General features: G+C 33.2%; 1 protein-coding gene across 1 annotated transcript in view; it reads right to left on the bottom strand.

Annotated features, from left to right (window-relative positions):
• Positions 1 to 1144: 1144 nt before the first annotated feature.
• The window catches only part of LOC123566713 (neuronal acetylcholine receptor subunit alpha-9-like), a 41410-nt gene continuing 18692 nt past the window's right edge, over positions 1145 to 23862 (bottom strand). The window contains exons 2-9 of the mRNA XM_053549085.1: positions 23146 to 23157; positions 21113 to 21157; positions 7589 to 7695; positions 7092 to 7231; positions 6629 to 6742; positions 5847 to 6128; positions 5174 to 5382; positions 1145 to 3126 (exon numbers count right to left, since the gene is read on the bottom strand). Of these exons, the coding sequence (XP_053405060.1) occupies positions 2737 to 3126; positions 5174 to 5382; positions 5847 to 6128; positions 6629 to 6742; positions 7092 to 7231; positions 7589 to 7695; positions 21113 to 21157; positions 23146 to 23157 (1299 nt within the window). The 3' untranslated portion in view covers positions 1145 to 2736. The remainder of the gene's footprint in view (positions 3127 to 5173; positions 5383 to 5846; positions 6129 to 6628; positions 6743 to 7091; positions 7232 to 7588; positions 7696 to 21112; positions 21158 to 23145; positions 23158 to 23862) is intronic.

Below are 23862 nucleotides of genomic sequence, written 5' to 3'. Positions count from 1 at the left end.
CATTACATCACTGTAATCAACAAAGAAAATAAGACAAAAGATTAAAAATAATTTAACATATATATGCTTATTGATTCCTTTATTTAATTTGTTAATACGTTTTTTCAAGGAATTTTATGCAAGTGTAATTTTTCCGTATTTTTATTTTTTTAATATTCTCTTCGAAGTTTACTGAAAGGTTATTGTAAAATGCACGAACGCTCCCTTGTTCGCAATTCACGCGTTGCAGTATGGTATATCTGCGGTGTGATCTATTTTATAGAAAATTAGATAGGTAAGTAGGTCATGCTAAGGTCAGAAATAGAAAACTTGACTTACAGAGTAACCTCCCTTATCAATAAATCGGATCAACATTTTGACGAAATTGTAAATAAAAAAATACTTTCTGCTCTACAAATAAGGAGAGGAAAGACAGATAACATTGTTTTATATCACATAATAAATTGCATTACATACATTTCTTACGTTTTCTTTTTGTCGTTTTTTTTATTCACTAAAATCTATCGTGCAATATCGAAGGTCCTTTTACAAACTATTCACTGTGTTCAGTTTATCATTCCGAAACTATTCATTACCATCTTTACAGGGTCCAAAATAAAAGTGTATCCCATATACTCGACACCGCCTCCTGGCGGCGTCGAATTAATGGACTCTCTGTGGCATAAGTGGCAGACGAGAAATATGAACAGGCAAATCTGTCTGGTGTATCGGAATTTTTTCTCGAATTGTTTTGGATAATATGAAATAAGGCACTGCCTCAATCGGGAATCGATTCGACTTCAACTCATCCCATAAGATTTGAAAAGAGCACGGAAGGACACATTTTTAATTCGGTAGTAAATATCTCATTCGGTATATCACATGTTACCGTAGAGGAATTGATTTACTATAATATCAATTTAAAGGTAGATTTAGGAATAAAAACAACTCTGCCCATATTTGTACTGATGTGCAAGACGTTGCGGTTCGGACAAGTTATGTGGAGGCTTATTAGGCACAAGAAAAAAGCGTATTCTTCCAAAAAATCCGAAGTCAGACGCTCTTTGCACGTGCCGGAAGGACACATTTTTTAATTCGATAGACTACACCTCATTCAGTATATAGCATATTACCGTAGAGGGATCGATACCATAATGACTCGTACAACTGTATACTATTTATTGTTTATCTAAAAATATCTAATTCATATTATACATGTGATAACAATGCAGATGATATTCTATTGGGATTATTTACCCATTCCTTTACCTCTAATGAGCGGAATTGCTGTGTTTGTCGAATAGTAGTCAAAAAACTGTTGTCATTTAGATACTGATTTGATTCATATTTGAATAACATATATTTTTACAGGCATGGGTCCCAATCTAATGCATTATTGCAAGTCAGGGTACTGCTTTAATGTCCCTTTTGTTATATACATATCTACAATATAGCTTTGTTTGTACAGAGTTTAATATAGTTTAGACAAATATATATTAAACACAAATGCTGTACGAGTCCTAAAATGTTTAAAGATATATTTGACCCAAATTATGTTTGAAAATATAAAGAATAACTTCCAGCATCTATGCAAAAATAATATTAACATGTTTGTGTAGAAACAGTAATGTGTGGTAGGTTTATAGTAACAGCTATATAGTGATTGCGCGTTCATGAAAAAATCACTTAAAAACACATTTTGCAAAAAATGTAACTATGTGAATATAAAATTCAGTGGTATGACCAATTTCAAGTTTTATAGTATTTACATAATTAGTTAATTAGTAAACTCCATAGATAAACACATTTCCATTGGTTAGAATGGTTACTTTTCACACTGCATAAATGTATTTTTAATTTCCCTGCGAAATACTGAGTGTGTACATATGTAAGGTACAAATATACGAATAAGCTTTAGAATAATATAAGAAAATGACTGTAGAATGAAATCTGTATAGTAATTTAAAACCACCACCGTCAGTCATTTCAGTGTAATCAAAATTGTTATAATGAGTAACATGATAGCGGCGCTGAGTAACTTTACAATAACCTGATATTTTAGAATGCTGAACACAATTAATTTACATATACACAACGAAGAGTGTTGACATTACTTGTTTCCAAATATGACAGTCAATCCCTATAAATATTGTTTTTGCTTTAAAGAGGAGTGTATGCACTGCACAGTGCACTATTCATGAATCTAACATAATATAATTGACAGAGATTATAAAATTATGCAGAAAAAAACAACATATGGCACTTTCTTGCATGACTTTCCTAAATGTGTAAGATAACACTTATAAATATGGACTAGAAAACAAACGTGAAGTAAACGTTAGCACATAGTGAATGATAACCATATCTCTTAGAGTAGCACTTTTAAAATATGTCCAGACCGACATATACCGAAGAACTCTGCTGCAATTACAGTATCTTATATACGTATTTCACTCCATATCCCAGCATAGGAATCAAAGACCAATTAGTCTGTCAATACACGTACCAGTCTTATTGTAAACTAGTCTCCCTGACTGTCAAAGGCTACTTTCATTTCCGATATGTCCTCTCTCGTATTATGTGCTCCTTTCAAACATTACATAATAAGAAATAGCAAAACGTTCCCCTTCATTTACTGCTGTTATATATGCTATTTAAATAAAAAACAACTATTAATTTATTTACATATATCAACCGAACAATACCAATGCACTTTGTTCATTTATATAACATTCCGTCGCCTGGATTTCCCCTTATCTATTCAATTTCCATGGGAATGTCTGTTGTAGAAATCCTCAGCAATATAAATAATGTCGTAATGCACTGAAATGCGAAGAACAACACCATGAAAATCCTGTCCACAACCTGTGCCAGTTTCTTCCAATCCTCCATTGTGTCTTCCAGCTCCCTTTTCTCATCTATGTGCGCTTTGATACTATTCAGACAATCCAGTTGCTGCTTTAAGATTCTCACGAGCTCATTTGAAGTGTCATAGTCAAACTCTGGTGGTAAATTTACTTGTTTTCCATTCGTCTCGTTAAGGTCATTCAGTATTTTGTTTATGTTGTTTTCATGGTTGGACAAGTCAGTACGGAATTCCTCCGGGTGGACATTAAACCCAGCATTTTCATGCGTTTCATGAAATCGCTGAAGGAAATCAAAAACAAACTATAGTTACACCAATATTCAAATATTTGTAACAAACAAACAAACTGGCCATAGCTGCCCCAATATTCAAGTGCCAGAAAGAAACAAAAGCCGGCTATAGCTGTAACAGTATTTATATGTTTGTAAGAAATAAAAACGGACTATAGCTGTAACAGTAGTTAAATGTTTGTAAAAATGGAAACAGGCTACAGCTATAACAGTTAGCTGACAGGCTACTTAAGACAGGTGTCTGCTCTATACATGCAGTCGCTAAAGCATGTTCAACTCAAATATTGTTGCCTGAGCTAAACAACGCAAACAAAAAATCATTAGCAAGGAGTGTGTGTGTGTGTGTTCGGGTTTAACGTCTTTTTCAACATTTTTTCAGTCATATAAACGACGGTGTCTACTTGTAGCAGTAAGCACAATGCCCAACTTTATAGTGCTGCCTCACTGAAATATCACGCCGTAGACACGTGGCATGATATCCCACCCAGTCACATTATACTGACACCGGACTGACCAGACCTAGCACTATCCTCTTAATGCTGAGCGCCAAGCGAGGAAGCTGCTAGTACCATTTTTTACGTCTTTGGTATGACGCGGCCAACTCTCGAAGCGGACGCTCTACCACTAGGCTACCAATGCGGTTCATTGGCAAGGAAGAAAAGAATTGAATATTTATATATGATGGAGATATCGAATAAGTATGAATAAACATATTTTTCGACGCTTGAAATCGCAGTATAGTATTACAATCTGAAGTTCCCTGAAAAATACAAATAAACGAAAAGTTGTCCAGAACATGAAAAATGAACGATAACTTAATAAATATAGACAAAAATATACTATTGTATTCCTCAACGACAATGCGATGAGCTACACATATAACTAAAATAGATTTGAATAAAGCGCAGAGAATTTAGCATTTGTTTGAAATGTCTAAATGCAAATATTTATACTTTTTATACCAGTACAAAATTAGCTCAGATGTAAAGCATACAGATTATGTTCAGCAGAACCTTTGCCGTGCGAGCACGAAACTAAGCAAAGACAGTTACTTTTTTATTTATTTTTGCATCAAAAATATTTAGAGTCATTTGACTGTTTATCATTTTCTTTGTGCCACAGCGACAGAGAAATATCTGATTAAGAAATTGAGAAAAATTAAGCATCACACGAATATGATATTATTAAAATGCATTAAAATAACCGTATAAGATATGAACTGAAAATATGATAAAAAAAGACTTATTTGTACATACAAATTATCAGAGAGAACAAAAGAAAATGCGAGCAGAATGGAAAACGTATAGGACAAAAATACGCAGAAATATCTGTACAAATTTTCGTTTCTTTAAAGTCTGGCCCCAATTTCACGAAAAAAATTAAGTAATTACATAGTTAAGTCTGTTAGTTTAAAATCATGCGATTGCTTAAGCTATTGTTATTTAATGTTGATTTTTTTCTATACCAATGTATTTATAGCTAAATTAAACTATGGTTAGTAGTATTTGTCTGCAGTACTTATTTCAGTCACGCAAATACGATATTTCTATTTAAGCACGAGATAACGAACTTAAGCATTTCAAATAACATACTTAGCTAAGCAATTACTTTTTTTGTGAAATTGGGGCCTGGTATCTGCATTTTAGTCGACTTATAGATGTTTCAAGTGAAAGTAATACTGATATTTGTCTGTCAAAATGTGAACAAGTAAACTGAATTGTTGTTGTATTAATTATCGTCCTCGCGTTAGCGCGGGAATCACAGGTGAAGTTACCCAAGTGGTGCTTTTGCCACTGACCGTTCCAAGGCGGTGCCCCAATGTGTTTGTCTTCGTTTGTTTGCTTTGTATGTGAGTGTGTGTGGTGGTAGTGTGCACATCTGCGTGCTGTGAGGTCCGTTTTGGGGAGGCTGCTTTTTTTTGGAACGAAGCATTCCCCGTGTGATACTTATGTTTGTTTTTTGCCTGTTCGAATTTAGTTTAGAAATACAAGTCATACTTTTTTCAGAATTTATACAGGTATATTATAAATAAACATACGTCAGCATTATTGCGATGTTCGTGTACAGTCCTTGCGTCTTTCTCCGTGACCTTGACATGAAGAATGCGCCCGAAGCAGTGTAGAAAGACTTTGCGGACCCAGTTCGGCATTTTCTTACCGAAGTTGCCTTTGAAATGTAGGTTTAGGACGGTGACTGTCATCAGGCAGGACATTGAGACTAAGAGCATTGCACAGGCAAAATACACACCTATAAATATACATGTTCATATGTATCAAATAGCTGAACTTGTTTCTACAAAATATCACATTTCAATGGCTAAAAGCTGCGAAAAATAAATATCAGACATTTTAATACAAGAAAATATTTTTATATGCTGAACGTCAAAACTAATGATTTGTACATTAACTTTTTTCAGCATTCATATTACAAATATCAAAAGCGGCATCCATAGCCTTGAATTTACGTGAAAGGCAGTATTATAGCTGGTATGCTTAATAAAATAAAAGCAATATTATTGATGTGCTATCAGAAATTGTTTGATCTGTGTTACATTGTAATGGTATTAAAGCAAGATCTAAGAAAATTATTACTTAGCAGTTACAATGCATTTCCCATATTTTACATATTCCATTAAATCGTTGCTTACGATAACATAATTATGTTCTTTCCAAACATAACTGGCTTTTAATAATTCAATTATAAATAGGTACCTATATAAGGGAAGGTTTCGGAATCTGGTGGCATTGTTTCCGATACTACCAACAAGAAGACGGCAAGGGAGAGAAGTACAGTTATCTCCAGTGAGATTTTCTCCCCTGAATCTGGCGGCAACAGGAAGCCAAGAAAGGCAACAGTTGATATAAGTGTGCACGGGAAAATCAGGTTAAGTAAATAAAACAGAGGCTTCCTCCTGATCTGAATGAAAAATGTTACATCTGGATACGGTTGCGGACAACATGCGTACATAATTTCGTGGCGGATCGACGGAAGTCCTTTAAAGAGAAAAGAAAGAAAATCATGTGTATTAAAGAGTCTACGCATACTGCCATAACGTCAATATTCAATAATAAAAATACATAGAACATAATGTGTAATATCTAGTCAGATTGATTTTTTTAATTTCAAAGTGTTATATTCAAGACCAATAACATTAATATTGACTTGCTTACTGTTACTGCAAGACGTCAACATAATGTTTTCATACGACATTTTAAGTATATAATATAACAATTATTGTAGACTTACGATTCGATCAAATTGCAATTTTTCTCAAAGTACTATTTGCTGACAGACATAATGTTGTGTAATATCTAAATTTCGTGTATATGGAGAATATATAAGTTCAAGCTGAATTTTCTTGGCTCAAACAACTTGCCACCGTAACTCATATGATAAATTATCTCGACTTAAACAAACATATGAACAGAGACAGCGTGCAATTTTAACTTATATGATATGCAAATGATATGCAAATGAACAACGATAAACTCACCAATAAGCTCCCATTCACCATTGGCCACAAACATTGATGGATCGCCAGCTGGTACCCTCTCCGATACGTTGACGTCAAAACCATGTGAGGACCAGGAACCAAACTTCATTTTACCTGTATATGTACACACGTATACAACAAGTAGCATCTAAAAACCGCATGTTATGGGTTATTATATTTTAGAATTTAAAGAAAGTGCTCACACATATGCCGAAAACTCTTATACTGTTACATGAAGTAGACTTTACTTCCAGTATTTGTTACAAGGGTAGCGTTGTTTCTGCACGTTAAGTTTTTGCGGAGCAATACATAAACCTCTTACAAAAATATACATATTCATATATGACACGTAGATTTATTCTTAAAGAATACCTATCGAAATACATAAACTTTATGTTCTAATATTTATATATGAATAAACATTTTCTAAAAAGATATATATTTTAATTTAAAAAGTACATACATTGTTGAGTATCAAATGGGAAATATGTGACGTCAACTTTACACAGACTTTTGATCACGCTTGGAAAATTGTAGTAGACTGTACCATCCGGATACACGTCTGGTCGAAAATCAGGCAATCCACCGAGTTCATTCTGTGCACTTTATGTGATTAAAAGAACAATAACATACAATGCCTTTTTTATAGTTCTCTACTTTATGGGTCGTTTTACAAGGAAATTGTGGAAAATTCAGTCAGTTGTGACATTCTAATAAACCGATATTATCAATATGTTATTTAACTAATTTCCTCTTTAAAATCATATTTACGCACAATATGCTATTTTTTTTAATCCTAGAAATATAGTGATTCGAGATTTCTAATTTAGGGATATAAACAGACGCTACTACGCGTGAAAAGTTTTTTTTTTCATTCCAAACGTTTTGTATGGCTGATTCCAAAATGATTGAAAATGTGAAAATCAAACGGCTATTATAGTAAAGTAAACTTTTACTTACTTGTCATATAGCGTGATATCAGGCACCCAGATATTTTTAAACGGAACCACCATGTTCTTTATACCCGTCTCAGTTGCGTTCCATCTTAAGTTACAGTCATTCCAAATCTGTGAAATGTATAAAAGCGAGTAAAATAAATTGTTGATAAACACTGCTTAGTGCTGTAAAATATCTGGGGTTGTCATGTTGGCTAAAGGTCTCAGGTCTCTGCGGTAGGCAATACAAGACATGCGCTCGAGAAATTACTAAAAAGTATTCCGCATGCGTGCAACCTCTTATATTAGAATATTATTTCTACATAATATATGTATCTACAACACATACATTACGTCTTACATCGATTATGTGCACGAACTATGTTGCTTATACGAAAATGTTTACCATATAACTATATAACATAGGCCAAAGCACATCAGAAGTTTTGTGGTCATTTTTAGAAACAATTTACAAATGTTTTCGTTTCAAGTTTAACAATACCACTTTTCCATCCTCGGGTTTAGTAATATGTAATCCGCGGAGCGCGTTCAGCCAGAGAGTCACCTCAATATGGAAAGAATAATTTTAACGTCATTTCTAAGGTCACGGAGTTTGATTGGTCAGTTTGTAATGACAACAGTTCTCGTGATCAGTTGCTCAGTCAAGTGTGACTTATCAATTCTAAGTGTTCTTTCTCAAAAGAAGGAACAATAATCATTATTAATCATTTAATAGCATACACTGATATTTCATTAAACGTTTTTTGAAATTTTCCTTATAAGAGTACCCATAAGATCAAATAAAGTATTTATGCTTCATGTAATTTTAGCACATTTTTCAAACTTTTCTTCTTAAAACTCTTACTTGAAATGAAAATATCATTGATGGCACATCTTTTAGGAGTAAGGTCTCTTCATGAGTTCATAAATTAATGGCAAGGTGCAGCCAAACATTTTACAACATCAGGTGAAGCTTTCTCATGATTTATTAAAATCACATTCTCTATGTAACTGCGCAGAATTTATCAGGAATAGACTGTCTCACAAATATTTAGTACCTACAATGTAGGTTAATGCGCAATAATTTACCATCTCTGACGTCATTATCGTTACAGACCGGAAAATTTGGCCTACTTTATCAACACCTTTGAGGCAGCCGTGGACTTGATCACAAACTTACAAGTACTCATTCCCCGTAAAAAAATAGTTCAACACACTTTAAATATATACCAATGGCGCAGTAACTTACAACGAATGACTACCGGATGCATGCCTTTGACTTTACAGGGGGTTGGAATGCATAACTGTGTAAATCACCAAATCGCACTATCATATTGATGATATGGTTAGCCGAATCAAATCCTATTTGTATTGGTTTTCTAACTAAGAAAGCGCGGTTAGCGCCTGTGCAATGTTTGGAATGGATTCTTTTCATACACGTACTAAACATAAATCACCTTCCATCAGTACTGTACTATCAGTACTTTTGGTACTGTACTATCAGTACTTTGATTCAAATATACTTAAGAGTCGTTTGGATCTGGAAAACACCATTTTGAAGTTATATGACCCCTTACTCGAATACTTCAGAAAATCAATATCATCTGATTGAAAAATATTTGTTTTCACGAAAAGATGTTTGACTGAATCATTTGTCTTAGCTATTAAAAAACATATGAAGTACGTACATACAAAGATGAACAATGAGTTTATATTTTATTACATGACACGAGTATTTATCAGTCTCGGATAACCACTCCATCCCCCTTCACATACAGCTGTTTTTATGGACACAGTTCGCTTAACAACAGCGTGTCATTTGAGAAAAAGTACAAATATAGCTTGTGAAATATCAAATAGGCCCAACATTATTAATCAGTTCTAGAAATATCCTGCTGATTGTACTTTATTATGATTATCGATCTTTTACTGCAACGTTTTTATATCGAGCGAGCGAAAAAATGGTGTTATCCAAACAACTGAAAAGGTAGTTTTACCTAAGTTAGCAATAGAAGATAAATAAATACATTTTTTGTGGCACAAGTCCAGAACAACTGTTTCAAAGAGGTAACACGTGCCAAAAAGAAAAGAAGAAGAAAAAGAGATCGGTAACCTAGTTTTGGAAGCAGCATGTTTCATTTAGTTTTGTTGTTACCATATATGTTAGTATTTTATGTATTTGTTAATAAGCACATACCTTTTTGTAAATTGGATGTTACCTTGTTACTTCATAAAGTTTGTTATGTAAGAATGCATTTCTTTCCTAGACATGTTTTGGTTATTCAAACTGTATTGATAAGTAAGAATCTTACAAATATATAAGCTAAGAAATACATTTAACATATTAAATAAAATGGCTTGTTGTATATAGGATGCAAGCGAAGTTTAACAATTTAGTTTTTCATCAAAATATATGTGTAATTTATTCACGATATTGCAAAAAGACCATTACAGCATAAATAAATAAATAATTCTGACAAAAATATGAGTGTTTAAAACATTGCAGCTAGTTAGTTACCAAGAAATATCATTATGTATTATCTTTCGACAATTATGTATAATTTTTACAGTTATTTCCTCCTTGTTTTCAGGTACACGAATCAACACCGTTTTCCTAGTTTGAAACATTTAGACCGGACTCTTTTAAATAATTAAAATTCTTTTCATTTTTTTCTAAAAATTGCTTTTGTCATAGCGAAATTAGAATCAACGAAAATTGCGATATACAGTCAGTACAAATCATGATGCTGTTCTTTCGTATGTCTTCCTTTGCCTTCCCATGTGCCCAAAACTGCCAGGAGATAGATAGGACATATCTGTTAAAGTGTTATTTAAATTGTTCTTACTGCTGTACATGGGCCTTATGCTATTCTGAATTTTCTAGAAGAGGCAGCCACAACTTAATGCTGTTTTGTTCAACGAGATATTTGGAATAGCAAGGTAATCCACATTCTTAGATGTAAATATATAATAATTATGAAAAGGACATTGGTTTTGCATGAGCTTTACCTCGAATATCGTTACAACAGCATGTAATAATTACGATACATAAAATTGGGAATAGAACAAGAGAGATAAGACGTTTTCATCTCTATTTACAAAAAAAGTTTAAATAGGGAGAATGTAGTAACAATATTTCTAATAGAACTGGATTGACTGTGTTGCAAACACATGCGATTATTTGATATAGACACATATCAGAAGCATTCTTCATACACAAATTATGCAAAATTCTTTGTCACAATTTAAACAAAATGGCGCCTGAATAAAATATTAAGTCATTATTCAAAAGTTTTAAGACTTGATAAATGACATGTATGCTACGAAATATCTCAAACTCCCTCTCTGTTCACCAATGGTTTAAGATTTGTTTGTTTTTCTTTTCATTTTGAAAGTAATAAAACTTGCGAGAAACGATTCATGTTAAAACACTGGCAAAACATGACATATCAGAAAAGTTCTGATAAATTTCCACCCAAATCCTGCTATAAAACTTGTTGAAAAATGGATTTTTATGTATCATTGTGTTGTAAGTGTTTGGCTCACAATTCTTTTGATCCTAACAAACATGGACAAACTTTATAAAAGTTAGTTAGAACGACGATTATCCTTTTGTTTAATTTTGTCAAATTTTATTTTGTGTCCAGTTTAGTGTCTAACGTAAACCATGGTAAACGATAAACCAAAGTTTGAGTCTGTTATTCAAACATGTTTGCGGTAACTGAATGCAAACAGCTAAGGTAGGCAATAGTTTGCACGCTAGAAAGAGCTTTTTATGAGACTCCGTTCATAACGGCTATAAGCATGTGATTTGAAGTCATTTTTCTTTAAACTCTAAACAACAGAAACCCCGAATATTTCAAGACTAACTAGATCACCAAACCTGTTTTCTGATAATTATATTCACTGTGAGTGTGATCAATGTAGCTTTCATTTGTTTGTTATGCTCATAAGTTTCAGGGTACGGTTCAAACGTTCGTGGCAATTCTTGGCGCAGTTCCATCATGCAAAATAAATCAGGATACACGACAGAAGGTTTGGTAAACAGTAGAGCTATAACTTACAGGGACAAAGGCTGGTTGCTGTTAAACCTAATATTGATGTAAATAAAACAAGAAATATTAAACATAATATACTGTAGTAATAACAATATTATGACATTAAATGACACATTTATAAGTGCAATCAAACAGAAAAACGTTTATGGTGCCTCAAGCTGTTTGATTTATCGAAAAATATCATGATAGTTTATGGCAGTAATTAGAAAATGGTGTGCAGAAATTATATGAATGTGGGTTGGAGCAGTCATTACGCTCAAGAAGCTAGAATGTATTATTGAAGATCTATCATTTCTTGCAATGTCAGTCTGAGACATAAAACCTTAAAAAGTGATCAGAATTGTTTTATATAGTACGTTAGGCATAAACGCGAGAAGATTCATCTTTTAAATTTTTAATACATTTAATCTTTATTAACGTTCAGTCAGGTTTATACAATACATAATTTACTTCTTTATAGTCTAAATCTAAGTTTTCAAAAAGCAAGTGTGGCATAAGCGGTCTTGTATAATGGGTATGGGTTGTAATGGCGATTGTTGCAGTCTGCGCATCGTCTCATCACACCCTGCTTATATTCCAAGTTCCAAGGCAATACATTTAATATGTTAGGCTCTGGACACAAAATATGATGGGCAGATTTGACCTTGCTGTGACCTTGGCCTTGACATATGACCTACCATCCTTTTTCGTGCACTCTGCACATCGCCTTATCACTACCTATCTACATCCTAAGTTTGAAATCAATACCTTGAATGGTTAACTAGTTAGCTCCGGACACTAAGTATGACGGACAGGTTTGACCTTTGAGTTCAATGTGTGATATTGACCTTAACCTACAGACAGGTCCATGTTCTCTGCACATTGTCTCATCACTATCTATCTACATGCTAAGTTTGAAGGCAATATCTTGAATGATTAATATGTTATGCTCCAGACATAAAATATGACGGGCAGATTTGACATTTGAGGTCAGTTTGTGACATTGACCTTTGACCTACAGATCTGCTTTATATGCTCTGCACAATGTCTCATCGCCATCTACTTACATGCCAAGTTTGAAATCAGTATCTTGCATTGTTATTTAGTTATGTCCTGAGCATAAAATATGATTGGCAGTTTTGATCTTTTAGCTCAATTTGTGACACAGACCTTTGACCTACAGAGCCGTTTCAAGTGCTCTGCGCATTGTCTCATCGCCACCTACTTACACGCCAAGTTTGTAATCAATAATTTGCATGGTTATTTAGTTATGTTCCGAACACAAAATATGATTGGAAGCTTTGACTTTTTAGCTCAATTCAGAGCCGGTTCAAGCGCTCTGCACATTGTTTCATCGGAATTACCTACCAAGTTAAAAGTCAATATCTTTAATGGTTATATAGTACTACTCTAGACACGAATTATGACGGACGGACGCACGCACGTGTCATCACATTATACGTTTATCAGAAACGGGCGTATTAAATGTCTAATGAATACGGTCCTATATAATTATGAATCTCTGGGTCTTAGAATATGGTCTGTATAATTATAAATCTCAAATTCACTATAAAAACAGAAATGAATACTATCCTGTATACAAATAAAGCTTAGATTCACTATAAAATAGAGTAATGAATGCCATTCTGTGTAATTATAAATCTCATTTTTTTTTCATTTAAAAGGAGTGATGAAAATGGTCCTGTATAATAATAAATCTCAGATTGTTAAATAAAAAATGAGTGATGAAATGGCGCTTGATAATCATGTATCTCAGATTTTTCATTAGAATGATAAATACGGTCATGTATACTAATAACAAGTCTCAGATTGTTAATAAAAATGAGTGACCAATACGGTCATGTATAATTATGAAATTCAGGTTCTTAGTAAAAAACGTGACAAATATGGTCCGTATATTAAGTTATGTATCATATCTTACCCACACTTTTCAAAATGTTTTTATGACAAAGGTTTTCCTTCATTTCTCTGGAAATAGAAGGCACTATCATTTTAATTCTGAATCAGTCTACAGAACAATTCAAGGATGGTAATAGGAATATTTGAAACAATAATGATACTTAATTTATCACCAAAACACATCTGATAGTATTTATGTAAATTAATTTTCTTTCGTAAAAGAGATCACGTGACTGTTGTCCGAAAAGGCCACAATAAAACGAAACAAATACAATTACTTTTTACTATAACTGAAAACAAACTTTAAGCGAAGCAGACTTTTGAGATGGTACAGAATGGATAAAAATTTGTTTTGCTTAAATGACGTCCATAATTTTAATTGTTACCAAATAGCAATGCCAAGTATACCTTAAGGGTGTTTCCTCTTGTTGCTCTGTCTTCTGAAAAGGCATTGAGTACATACGTTTTTGGTTCTAAAGGTTTGCTTTTTATATATTTATACACTAGCATGTTTTACATGCCATGCCTTTTTGTTTCCATTACGTGTGTTAGAGATTCACCTGGAGGGTATTGCTTTTATTTACACTGTTCCGTGTCTTTGGAACATGGTGGGGGTAAGAGTGAGGTTGGGTGCGCACCATAAACCGGTTTTAGCTCCCAAGTGTTGTTTTTGCCACTGACCGTTCCAAGGCGGTGCCCCATTGTGTTCCTTTATTTGTTCGTTTTGTCCTGTCCTCTTGTTTCCTAATTGATCGGACTGTTCAGCGTCACAGTCAATCTAATTATTTTAATTGATTTTGGTATAAACAAATAACGGATAATTGTAAGCTTAATTTCATTTATCTACTGTCAATATGCAATTTTCAGAGCATAATTATGTTAGTCAACACAATAACAAAATATACGATCAGCGCTATAAAGGGAGGTAATCCAAACAAAAGATTCAATAATACTTTCTACTAATTGCACCCAATAATCAAACCTTTGACAAATATATGAGAAAACATTTAACGAAAGAAAGCTTTCACAGAAATAATGTATTTTATGTTCGTAACAATATATGTGGCAACGAAAAAGACGTGTCTATTTTAACCATCATCGTACCCAGCAAATTATTGGTGACTGTATGAGCTTATATTCAAAAACATGACACAAATGTTTGTCTGTCTCGTATAGCAATCCCTAACTAGTTCATACACAGCTGTTTTTATAGACACAGTTCGCTTAATCATTGAATGTCATGAGAGAGAAGTACAATTAAAAAGATGGATCAACATCAGTAATCGTTTCTGCAAATAGTCTTCTGGTGGTATCATATCATGATAATCGATCCGATCACCTATTCTAGCGCAGTTATATCTAGCAAATTACCAGGCATTGCAACATGGTGAAAAAAGAATTGACATATTTTTTATTTTGTTTTTAAAGTCAGAATTAGACTTGAAATTAAACAAAAACAGTATAATCGTTTACAACTGTACTGTTGTTGAAGAACATTTCTTTACATTTGTGCCCTAAAATCACTATTCATTCTAAGCCTCTGGAAAGTTTTAGTCGAATCAACAAAAAAGTGCATAAGTAAGTCTAATCTAATAAAAAAGAGTAGGGAAAAATGCTCCAGTATATGAATCTTAACGTCTTAATAAAAAGGATAATAAAAACGTCCAGTAAAGGTTAGGAATCTTAAAGCCTGAAATTATTGCAAAAGACAATACAATGGTTTGACAAATATTAAGAATCTGAAAGCCTTAGTGCAAAGGGTAATAAAAATTGTCAATTAAATATTAAGTACCTTAACGTCCTAACAGGAAGGGTAATAAAATGGTCAAGTAAATGGTAATTATCTTAGCGCCTTCAGTTGATAAAAAGAGTGATAATACGATATTGTATAAATTAAGAATCTAATTTACTTTTATGAAAAGTGAGGAACACGGCCCTGTATGTTAAGATGGTACACTTTATAAGTAGAACATTTTGTAGAACCCATAATAAACAGCAAATAGTTCGCAATTCATTTCGAATTACTTTTCTATAGATTTTTCTCAACATTTTTAAACACATTTTGACTCCAGTTGTAGCCGGATCCTGGTACTACTTTCGTAATATCATACATACTGTTTGAACCATATTTTCCGTAGCAGACTTTCTGGATTTATCTTTATGTATAAAACTACACCATTGATATTGCACACCATTCTTACAAACTCCAAGAGTTCTTTTAGGAACATTATCTTTTAAAACATCTTGATTCGTTTTTAATTTATTTTGATTCGGTAATTTGTAAACTTTCAGTCATTTTTCGAAACTATTGTTTTATTTCAATTCTGCCTTGAATTCATTTTTTGAATATTGGTAGTAAGTGTTGTGGATATCTTAGATTTCATTAAACCAATAGTTTCATACACGTTTGTATAATCTCTTTAATTTTCATAAAAGCTATTTTGTCCAATTTTCAAAATGGGAAGAATTCATAAAATTGACATTATTCAAGAAGTTTCACAACTACGAGAAGGTTCTACCACTCTCAGAGACCTTTAAGAATCATGTCAAGTTTATTTCTGATCTTTCAAAATGCAGCTGTAATTCACAAAATGTCCTTGATTAAGATAAGGTGATTGATTGGTTGGTCGCACACAACATCATACTTAAAAAGGGGCAATAGTCCAACAGGATAACGCCCAATTCAAAGAATGCAGGCGGCCATACAGCACTCAACAATGAAACATGCCAAAATGTGGGTATGTGCAATTGTATACACGTACAAAATAGCTTGGTAGATGAGCACGTGAATACAAACGAAAGTAATAAAAACACTGAAGTAACAATCGACAAAAACATACATGAACAAGCAGGGTTCCGCCTTGGAACGGTCACTGGGAAATAAATTACATGGACTGGAGTGTTTAAACTAGTTTGCTGGCGCCAAACTTCACTCTTTAAAGGTGTACGCCAGAGTCTCAGTTTATGGGATGGGCGAAATTTTTTCCAATAATAGAATTTCTTCAAACTTTGGATATTGAAGAACAATCATCTAAGAAGGTGAGGACCACGTATATTCGCTTCTGTTTGAAATAACAGTTTACAAAGAATTCTACATATATCGTTTGTAAATAAACAACATAAGCGAAAAGATGCACGTCTAATTTTATAATCTGATAGACATGTAGATAATGGCAAAAATTACTGATCTAGCAGTATTCTCGCATTTGTTGTTCATCTGGCTTTGATATGCTATGATTGCATCAACTTAGTACAGAAAGGACAAAATAGATGCTGCAGTACCTGTTTATTTCAGTAATATTATTGAATTTGACCATTTTCAACAGCGCAAAATGTGGTCGATACAAAATGAACTTATCGGCTAAAAACGGATTCATTGATCAGTACCTGATAAAAGAAAATCATTACTCATACGTAAATTGATACGTTTTTGATGATAGCCTACTTGAAAAGTAGGATTTGTTGCACTATTTTTGCCAGTTTTAGAAAACATATTTTTGTACTTGTTTATATAGCCAGTTCATGTGACGATGATCATGCAAATTAAAAGATTATTGTTTTTTGTTTTTTTTTGCAGTTGACATTTTAATAATCCTATCTCTAGCAAAGAATCAACTTTTAGATCAAGATGAAGATCGTATCTTGACCTAAACAATATTTTATCTTAATTAAAATCTAAAACTAAAACATTGTATGTTTGTCCTTCATTACAAAACAGAGCGCATATTTACATAAATAAGAACCTATTATATATTTATTTAAAGCATTCAAATAACATATTAAAATATTTAAGTTATATATATTCGAGGTAGATTTACATATGGAACAAAATATTGAGACTATATTAAATGAGCCGTATCAGGAGAAAACAAACATAGTGCATTTGCGACAAGCATCCGCGAAGTCTGGTCAGGATCCATGCTGTTCGCTTTTAAAGCCTATTAGAGAAACCGTTAGCGAACAGTATGGATCCTGACCAGACTGCGCGGATGCGCAGGCTGATCTGGATCCATGCCGGTCGCAAATGCACTATGTTTGTTTTCTCCTGATACGGCTCAAATTAATAAGCTTCAAAAACACTGAGTTTGCTTTTTGTCGAAGTAACAGTTTCGATCACTTGGATTTGATAATATCCCTGTAACTACATCTTATTTTGATTTATACTGGCTTAAGGAGCTGCATGCTGATTAAGTTTCTAAGAAATATACGATTGGAATAAAAAGGGACTAAATAGCTTCTATAATAAAGATTTGTTGAAATCAAAAGATAGAATGAAAATCAAAGGTTTTTAATTTTATGTTAAAAAAGATAAAGTAGCCCTACAGAAAGAGAGTGTGCATAATTATATAATTAGAAAAAAAAACTACTTTTAAATTTGCACATTAATTCAGAACCATAAAGGGAGGTAATCCAAACAATACACGACCACAGCAGCTGTGGTTGTCGTAAGGTTAATTGCCATGGTAACGGACACATGGAACTCGTTGATATGACATTATGTTTTAACTATTTTACTAGTTGTTAAGTTATAAACTGTTTCAATTACAGATGAAACAAACCCGTCCAGGGAGAAGGTAGATCTACGGATCGCAGAACCGTGAGTACAATCCCCTGACGAGGCATATTTCTCTGTGATTATCCGAGAAATGACACTGTGTCCATGTGGAGAAGTTGGCAGTTACTTGTGGAAAACAGGTCGGTACTGGTACAGAATACAGGAACACTTGTTAATAGGTTAACTGTCAGTTGGTACAGATGGTACATAGGTGAAATACTATTAATTAAACCCTCCCCCCCCACCCCAAAAAAAAAAAAACAAAAAAAAAAAAAAAACGGCGCAAATCACAAAACAGAACAAACACACCAGATGAAAGGAATGGCATAATGTTCTATCGTGTTTCAAATGTTAATAGGGCATATTTATTTTTGTTTAAATCACAGTGTTCACTTCCCTCTTTTTAATGTTCCCAGTTTTACTTACCCTTCCCCCTTCCTTCCCTCCATGTTTTACCCCCATCCCTATTTTTGATATATTTCATGTAACTGAAGTAGACTTATTAGAGTGAGGTTAGGTGTACCATAAACCGGTTTAAGCTGCCCAGTGGTAGTTTTGCCACTGAGCGTTCCAAAGGCGGTGCCCCACTGTGTTCCTTTATTTGTTTGTTTTGTCCTTGTGTGTTTGATTGTTTACGTTAGAGAGGCTACATTGTTATAACGTGTATTTCCCTGTTGGATATTCATCCTTGTCTTTTTAGCTGAATGGTGTCTGACAATGTCTGAAGCAACCGTTCTGCTATATCTTTTCAAAACAGTTTATAGTTATGGTGAGCCTAATTTGCGATGTGTGGCGTTGACTGTATGTACTTCGCTCAATGCTTCCAGCGGCTCTGCTATTACATTAAAGCTTTGCAAGCACTTGCAAGCTGTCAGAAACCAGGTTTTGGTGTCAGTAAGATGATCTGTTACTGCCGTAATCGTACAAGTATGGCAATTAATGACTCGTCTATTGGTAATTAATAACGCGTTTTATAAGTGCAATCAAATGGATATCTTAGATTTCATTAAACCAATAGTTTCATACAAGTTTGTATAATCTCTTTAATTTTCATAAAAGCTATTTTGTCCAATTTTCAAAAGGCGGTGCCCCACTGTGTTTCTTTATTTGTTTGTTTTGTCCTTGTGTGTTTGATTGTTTACGTTAGAGAGGCTACATTGTTAGAACGTGTATTTCCCTGTTGGATATTCATCCTTGTCTTTTTTGCTGAATGGTGTCTGACAATGTCTGAAGCAACCGTTCTGCTATATCTTTTCAAAACAGTTTATAGTTATGGTGAGCCTAATTTGCGATGTGTGGCGTTGACTGTATGTACTTCGCTTAAGCTTACAGGGGCTCTGCTATTACATTAAAGCTTTGCAAGCACTTGCAAGCTGTCAGAAACCAGGTTTTGGTGTCAGTAAGATGACATATTACGGCCTTAGTTGTAAAAGTATGGCAATTAATGACTCGTCTGTTGGTAATTAATAACGCGTTTATAAGTGCAATCAAACGGAAAACATTTTATTGTCCTTTATAATGCTTCAAGCTGTTTGATTTATCGGAAATATCCTTGATATTTTATAGCTTTAATTAGAAAAAAATGTGTGTATGTACTCCATTCAACCAGATTTAATGACACAGCGCCGGATGAGACCGTTATATTGAGGCACCATCAGTTCTTACGATTTCGTCAATAACGCAAACATTGGAACAAATGATTAAATAATCATGACGTTTGAGGTGTTTTTTTGATATGCCTACCAAATAAACGTTGGCGTCCATGTTATATCCTTTAATTTTAGAAGTTTGATTTTATCCTATTTTTAAAAAAAAATAGGCAGAGTATTGTGATATTCTTTATCTCATTTGTGATGAATACGGCCCTGTATAAGTCGAGAAAAGAAAACAGCAAGTGTCCTTACTAAAAGAGCGATCAATAAAATTATTTTTTTTTAGTAAAATATATAAAGAAAACCTTTGCTTTTAAAATGGAGTTATTCACAGTTGATTCAGAGTTCTGTATCAATACAAAATAAAACAAGTTTTGTAAGCAGATGTTCGGGAAGTGTTAAAATCAGATAACTACATTGTTTGACAAATTACTGGTTAAGTAGTTTTTCCGGAAATGTTTACCTTGCTTTGAATTGTTTTAACCAATAAACGCAGTACAAAAAGGATGAAATAAGAGCCGCAGTGTCAAGTTTTAACAGCAAATAATGGCGTTTAATTGAGAAATATCACTAAAGCATTCACAATTAACGACGCAAACTTTAGTGTTTAAAATGAACGTATTAATTTAATAAAGACTGATTAATTAATACTTGATTAAAGAAAACAAAACATTGTCATATGAAAAAGCCAAGTACAAACATGCGAATTTCCTAGGAAACCCTGGAAATATTATGCCAGTCGTTATGTTTTCTATATTTGCCTACATTCAAATGAACTTAATCTTTAATCTTTACAATTATTCTATTTCAAGGTTTATTTTAAATGCTTTTTTCATATTTGTTTATGATTAGAAACTCCTTTAAATGCACCTTTAAAGATTAATTTGATATTTTAGACACTGACACTCTATAATATTAAGATTTAATTAACATTTGATCTTAAATGAAATCTAAAGCAAAGCGTTTATCACCTTTCCTACAATTCCAATCCATGAAAATGCATTTGCGCATTTGTGATAACATTAGATCAAAGACTTACTGAAGCATTTTGTGAAAGCCATTGGGAAAACCAGACCCTCTAATGTTGGTATAATCATGGTTCGGTATATTTGAAACATTCAGGTATATGTATATATATCTTTAAGAAAAAATACAATCATGATTCCAACTGCATGTTTTGTGAACATGTATGACGTTGTGATAAAATAGCAATGGAACACTTACAGAGGAAAACAAGAAATAATTGGATAATGTTTTGACATAAGTACATGTAGCAGGTAAGGTTCGTATGGGAAACTTATATCAACACATCCTTGGAAAAGCCAGAAGATTTATCAAAAATGTAATCAATATGTATTTCATATTATCACAGCATAACTACTTACCAATCTTACCCATGTGTTTGTTTCGAGAATTTGCCGTGGTTCATTCTGAAAAAGAAAATTACAAATATATTTTAACTACCTTGTTAATATATTTTACTTATTTTGATGCTATATATCATTCTAATTGTCATGTTTTAGTGTATAAATTGGTGTTCCAGCGCCATTTCAGGTTTGTACAAGAACCCACTTTACATGGAGTACTTATCACATTATATATGTGACTGAACGTAAAGCCGTTGGTTAATTTATTGCAAAGCCAATTTGCTTTAAGAGGCATGAATCTCAGATATTGTTCATTGTCAGTTGAAATCTGTATTGTTTGCAATGAACCTGGTAACAAGTCATTGGACATGTAGGGCTAAAATTACACATTAATATTAACCATTTTCCTGAACTTGTCCATCTTTCAATTTTGACTCTGCCGTTAAGTATTAAAAGGGGTGCTTACCAAATAGATACTGTCTGAATAGCAAAGGCAGAATCAATTGTGTCGAGCATGATAAGGGTTAAATCTTTATCAGAGCTATGTGTCTTTCAGTGAATTATCGAAATATTAGAGTGGAATATATCTGGTATTTTTTACAGTGAAAAATATAAACCTTTTAAATGGGTAAATTTGTCAAAACATGAAATAAATATAAGATTTGTTTGTTTTACATGTAATGTTACAATATCATTCACCTAATGAACACCATATATTATATTTCGTGGCTATGACCCTCGTAAAAATATTGCATATCTGGGTGCTCACTCGTGAAAGATATTTCAATCTTACACTGAGACAAACATACACCCTCCATATATTTAGCATACTTTATACGAATCTAAACACATTCCAAATAGATGAGGAAACGTAATAAATTGTGGTGACAAAAAAAAAAGATCTTAAGAACTGGTTTCATAAAATATGACGTCATTACAATGGGACATTGCGGGTAATTAATACCCTAAAGTACTGGAAAAATAACAAACCACTTCAAATAATTTTACATAATTATAATTTTCACACTCAAGTTACCTGCAAAAATAATAAAAGTAGCATTGTCTTTTAAATTTGGCCGGTATATTGACCAAACTGAAAGGCCATAATAGGAACTGTAGATATATCCACCATACGAAAATGCAATCATTCATAATCTTAGAAATTAACGTCATGCCTTCAATTTATAATGTTTAATGGCATTTCGCAAACCAGACACGATTATATCGTATTTAAATAAGCACATCAAGGAACTTAATAATTAACAATATCTTAAGGGCATGCTTTTAAATGAACACGTCATTAAATGATATTATCTCATGTCACAAGGGAAGCGAATGGTACCAAAACTGTGACACAAATAAAGTTATCTTTGATTTCGTATTAAGGTGCTCCTTAGGGGCGATTTCAATAAATTAATTATTTATTAACATTAAGTATATGAACTGATTTAACAATAACAAGACAGAAACATACACATTAATATGACCAGGTGTAACAGATCCCAGACATAATGATTGTCTAAGTATCTAATGTGAAAGAGAATATATTGGACACGGAAGCTGTCCTAATGACTATAAAACTAAACTGTGAAATTATCTCTTTCCATTATATAAACGTTCCTGAAGTGATTTCCGTAACAGACACATTGCTTGAATGTGATATCCTATTTTGCTTATAATTACGTAAAAGCTTATGGTTACATAATATATACAGTGCAATTTTATGCTCCCATTACTAATAGTAAAACAACTGTTATGGGAGAAACCATTACTTCTGAAAAATATAAGAAAACAGTCAGAGGCAATAACAACACAAGGGGACACGCCAACACTCATAACCTCCATTGCGTTCCAAAATTATACATAGTGTTAATAAAGAGTCAAAGCAGATTTACAAGATAAAAAGTCTGGGAACTATTAGAAAAAGTCTTACAAGATCAATGATCTGACGAAGTGCTAGGCCAACCCTGACCTGCACTGCCTCCTGATTTCGCTTCGGTAGAACTTGTGATGTTAATTCTGACAGTCTTGTACAATACGTTTCAACTTACCTCTCCTACATGCTGAAAAAAGCAATAAAGCACATTAAAAGTTTTTTCTTAAAATGCCATTCAAATTTTTCATATGCTACGATACGCCTTTATGGTTTATAACTATATCAGCTTCTTTTAACATAGGTGCATGATCACTGCACGGAACACGTTATTGTAACATATACAGGGTGTGCATGAACAATACCTTTGCCGTAAGTATAACTGCGATATATTCCTTACATTAAATTATACTGTTTTTAATACAACTCAGGCAGGCATTATCCGCAGTTAAAAGTGTGCATGCTTTTGATCAAAAGCTTTGATTAATACTTGTGTGTCGCGCCTTGTGCATGAGAATCACGTGGAGAGGAGTCCGGGGGCAAACGTCCCTGTAGTGACACTAATTTAAAACATAATATTACCGACTGGTAAATCTCTTACCAAAACATGACGAAGGCCTATTGTCAATAGCTCTAAAACCTAATTATTTCTTAAGTTTCTGTTAATTCGCTCTTTGACCTTTTCCTGGAATTCTGACCAGAAATTACACCTTTGTATGGGTTCTAAACGGGGTTCCTATCCGTGACCTCCTGATAAGGGTGTGCATGAACAATACCTTTGCCGTAAGTATAACTGCGATATATTCCTTACATTAAATTATACTGTTTTTTAATACAACTCAGGCAGGCATTATCCGCAGTTTAAAGTGTGCATGCTTTTGATCAAAAGCTTTGA

The sequence above is a fragment of the Mercenaria mercenaria genome, chromosome 8 (genome assembly GCF_021730395.1).
Source record: "Mercenaria mercenaria strain notata chromosome 8, MADL_Memer_1, whole genome shotgun sequence".
Taxonomy (NCBI): domain Eukaryota; kingdom Metazoa; phylum Mollusca; class Bivalvia; order Venerida; family Veneridae; genus Mercenaria; species Mercenaria mercenaria.
This window is presented reverse-complemented; position numbering and strand designations above follow the sequence as displayed.